Source organism: Trichechus manatus, unplaced genomic scaffold (assembly GCF_000243295.1).
Source record: "Trichechus manatus latirostris isolate Lorelei unplaced genomic scaffold, TriManLat1.0 scaffold00026, whole genome shotgun sequence".
In the NCBI taxonomy this organism is placed as follows: Eukaryota; Metazoa; Chordata; class Mammalia; order Sirenia; family Trichechidae; genus Trichechus; species Trichechus manatus.
The window spans coordinates 2,080,779-2,083,513 of record NW_004443962.1 but is presented as its reverse complement, the minus strand read 5'-3'; the positions used below and the strand labels follow the sequence as shown (position 1 = coordinate 2,083,513).

At 38.0% G+C, this 2,735-nt stretch overlaps 1 protein-coding gene across 1 annotated transcript in view; it reads left to right on the top strand.

Moving 5' to 3' along the window:
• Positions 1–2,735, top strand: part of ATP13A4 (ATPase 13A4) — a 102,724-nt gene that overhangs the window by 62,081 nt on the left and 37,908 nt on the right. The window contains 1 exon segment of the mRNA XM_023728673.1: positions 1,858–1,915. Within this exon segment, the coding sequence (XP_023584441.1) occupies positions 1,858–1,915 (58 nt within the window).

Here is a 2,735-nt window from a genome sequence, read left to right as displayed (position 1 = left end):
ATTTGCCTGAAAAAATTCTTGGTAAGAAATACAAAGTTTAATGAAACAAATATAGCTTGGATTTAACACATAATCTAGGTAATGGTTACAGAAAAACAAAAAAAGCTTTTGGGGGGGAAATTCTAGAGAAAGTTTTTATATAAATATATTAAAATAGGGATGTTCAGAAGCTAAAATGGATCGGGGTATTTATTAGTCCAAATTGATTTGCTGTTGTTACTGTTGCTGTTTATTATTTTCACTGTTTTTAGCCTGCCTTGTTTATTTCACCTTCAGTACCATGTCCAACACTCTACGTACGCCACTATTGGTGATAATGATGTGGATATAATTAAGGCTGATTTTGTTATTTAGACACAAACTCACAATATTTAAATAAGAGAGTTCTACCATACTTGTTATAACTATATTTTATAATGTTTTCTTAACATTCTAAATTAAATTTACACAGAACATCTGCATATATTCTCTGTAAAAAAAAAAAAAGTAATATCCTACCTATATAGTCAAAATAAAAGCAAAAAATGCCATACATTACAAAAAAAATCAATATGTATTTCAATAAATGCTCAGTGGACTCCACTAAAAAGAAAGGAAGTAATAAGTCACTTGCACCTGGGAGGAGCATCATTGTTGATGCAAATGTTACAAATGCCAACTGATGCAGGAGGGTTAGATGTTGGAGTCTCAAATACCAAAAGCAGTCTTGCTGTCAGTAAGGTGATTTTATGAAGTGGTTACAAACTCTTGGGAAACTTCTGAACAAAACAATACAATCTGATCTCAATTTTACATGGTAGGTACATTCCTGGAAAATTCAATAGAATATTACTGTACAAAAATACTTGGTGTTTATATGTAGAAGAGAGCTAAGGGTTAGGCTCAGGAAATTGGAAATAATTTTTTCATGTCCATGAATGTCTAGTAAAATATTCAAAAGGCTGCAGGATAATTCTTTGTTTTGCACTGAACATTGCAGAAAGTCTTGTATAGACACCCCCACAAATTTCTATAAGGTTCTCTGCAGGCAGTACACCCTTGCTGAGCATCTGTGATATGACCCAACCCTGTCACTTTGTGAATGGACAAATTGAGGTCCTTGAGTGTTGGATTCCTGGGCACTTCAGGCCACTCTCCCTGGGGCCAGCTTAACGTGACCCCTGAACTTTTGACTCTTACAACTCTGTATATTTGTAGCAGATTAACTCAGGTCAAGGTCACTCAAGACACAGAGCTAAGAGTGGACTTTGAAATTGGCTCTCAGGTTTTAGAGAAGAGAAAACTTGGGTCAAGGAAGGAATGTGACAGATTTGGGAAAGGAATTTAATTTCCCAAGAGTCTGCTGCCAGAAATATATCAAAGTTCTGGCTACTATGCTGCTGCTTTCAATTATTGTAATAAAATATTTGCTTATTTATAAGTTGCAAACTCAAGGTGACAAGGGCCAGGTACATAGATGAAGCACTCACATCGGTGGCATGTCATGCAATAGGGAAGTGTGAGGACAGGAGAGTACATTCCCTGGCTAAAGTCATTGACTTTTCAAACTCAGGTGAGGTCTCAACCCAGTTGAGTAGTAGGATCTGATCACAGGTCATCAATTTGCCTCTCTTGTCTGAAAGCGACATCACCACTTTGAACCACTGATCTTTTGGTTAGCAGCCAAGCTCTTAACCACTACGTCACCAGAGATCCCATGTGTACTCATACCTAAGTTAATTTACTTAACGTCTGCTAATCCCTGAGTAGGGAAGAACAATCTTTCTATTTTATGTGGTTACTCAGGGTGCTTCCAGCACCAATATAATAATCTTTTTGAGGGTTATTGTCTCGCTTAATGCATATTTCATCCTTTAGAAGTCACATGGATGCCAAGAATGTGAAGTATAACCACGAGGACGACAACGCTCCCTTTGTATTGCACTCATAGCTCTTTATTATTTTTAGAAGTTTCTGGAGCAGATATAATGTCTGTGCAGGTAGCAGGAAAAGACAGCATACTATTCCTAGTTGCAGAGCTTGAGATTCCTCAAGGGACTATTTATTCTCTTTATTTCTTGGCTCAGATTGAATGCTCATGAAAAGAAGAATCATGTAATACTAGACTAGAAGAGCCCTTGGAGATGTGTTAATTCTACCCCTTTTCTTTTGCAAAATAAGAAATAGATTACCAGACAAAGAAAGTGACTTACCCGTGATTGCACAGCAAGGCAGTGGTAGAGCTGGGGTTAGAACTCTGGTATGCTGATTATTGTGCATTGAACCCTACAAAGGCTATGAGCCAGAGGAACCAGAAATCTGAGTGCAAGGTGGGCCATAGGCAACAGCAGACATTTTGTCCCTGGAGCCATTTTCTTGGCCCAATCTTGTACCTTCTGGTTGGCCCACGTCATATCATCTCTAAAAATATCTAAAACCTGAGGCCTTGGTATAAGGGCCACTAGCAAACTGGAAGATCTCAATCAGGCATTAATTACTTATCCTTCAAAGATCAGGTCAAATATCATCTCCTCCAAGAAGGCTTCTCCAATCACTCCACCCAGAATTGATTGTATTTTCCTCTTTTTTTCTGGAGCCCATGGGACTCAGGTTTGTACATTCATCAAAGGACTGATCCCAGCCTTCCATTTAACCACGGTGGTCATGTCTAATCTTTTCCTTCCAGTTCAATGTGAAATCTATGGAGTCAGGGGCTACTATATTTTCTCCATATTCTTTCTCCTTTTTTCCTTAGT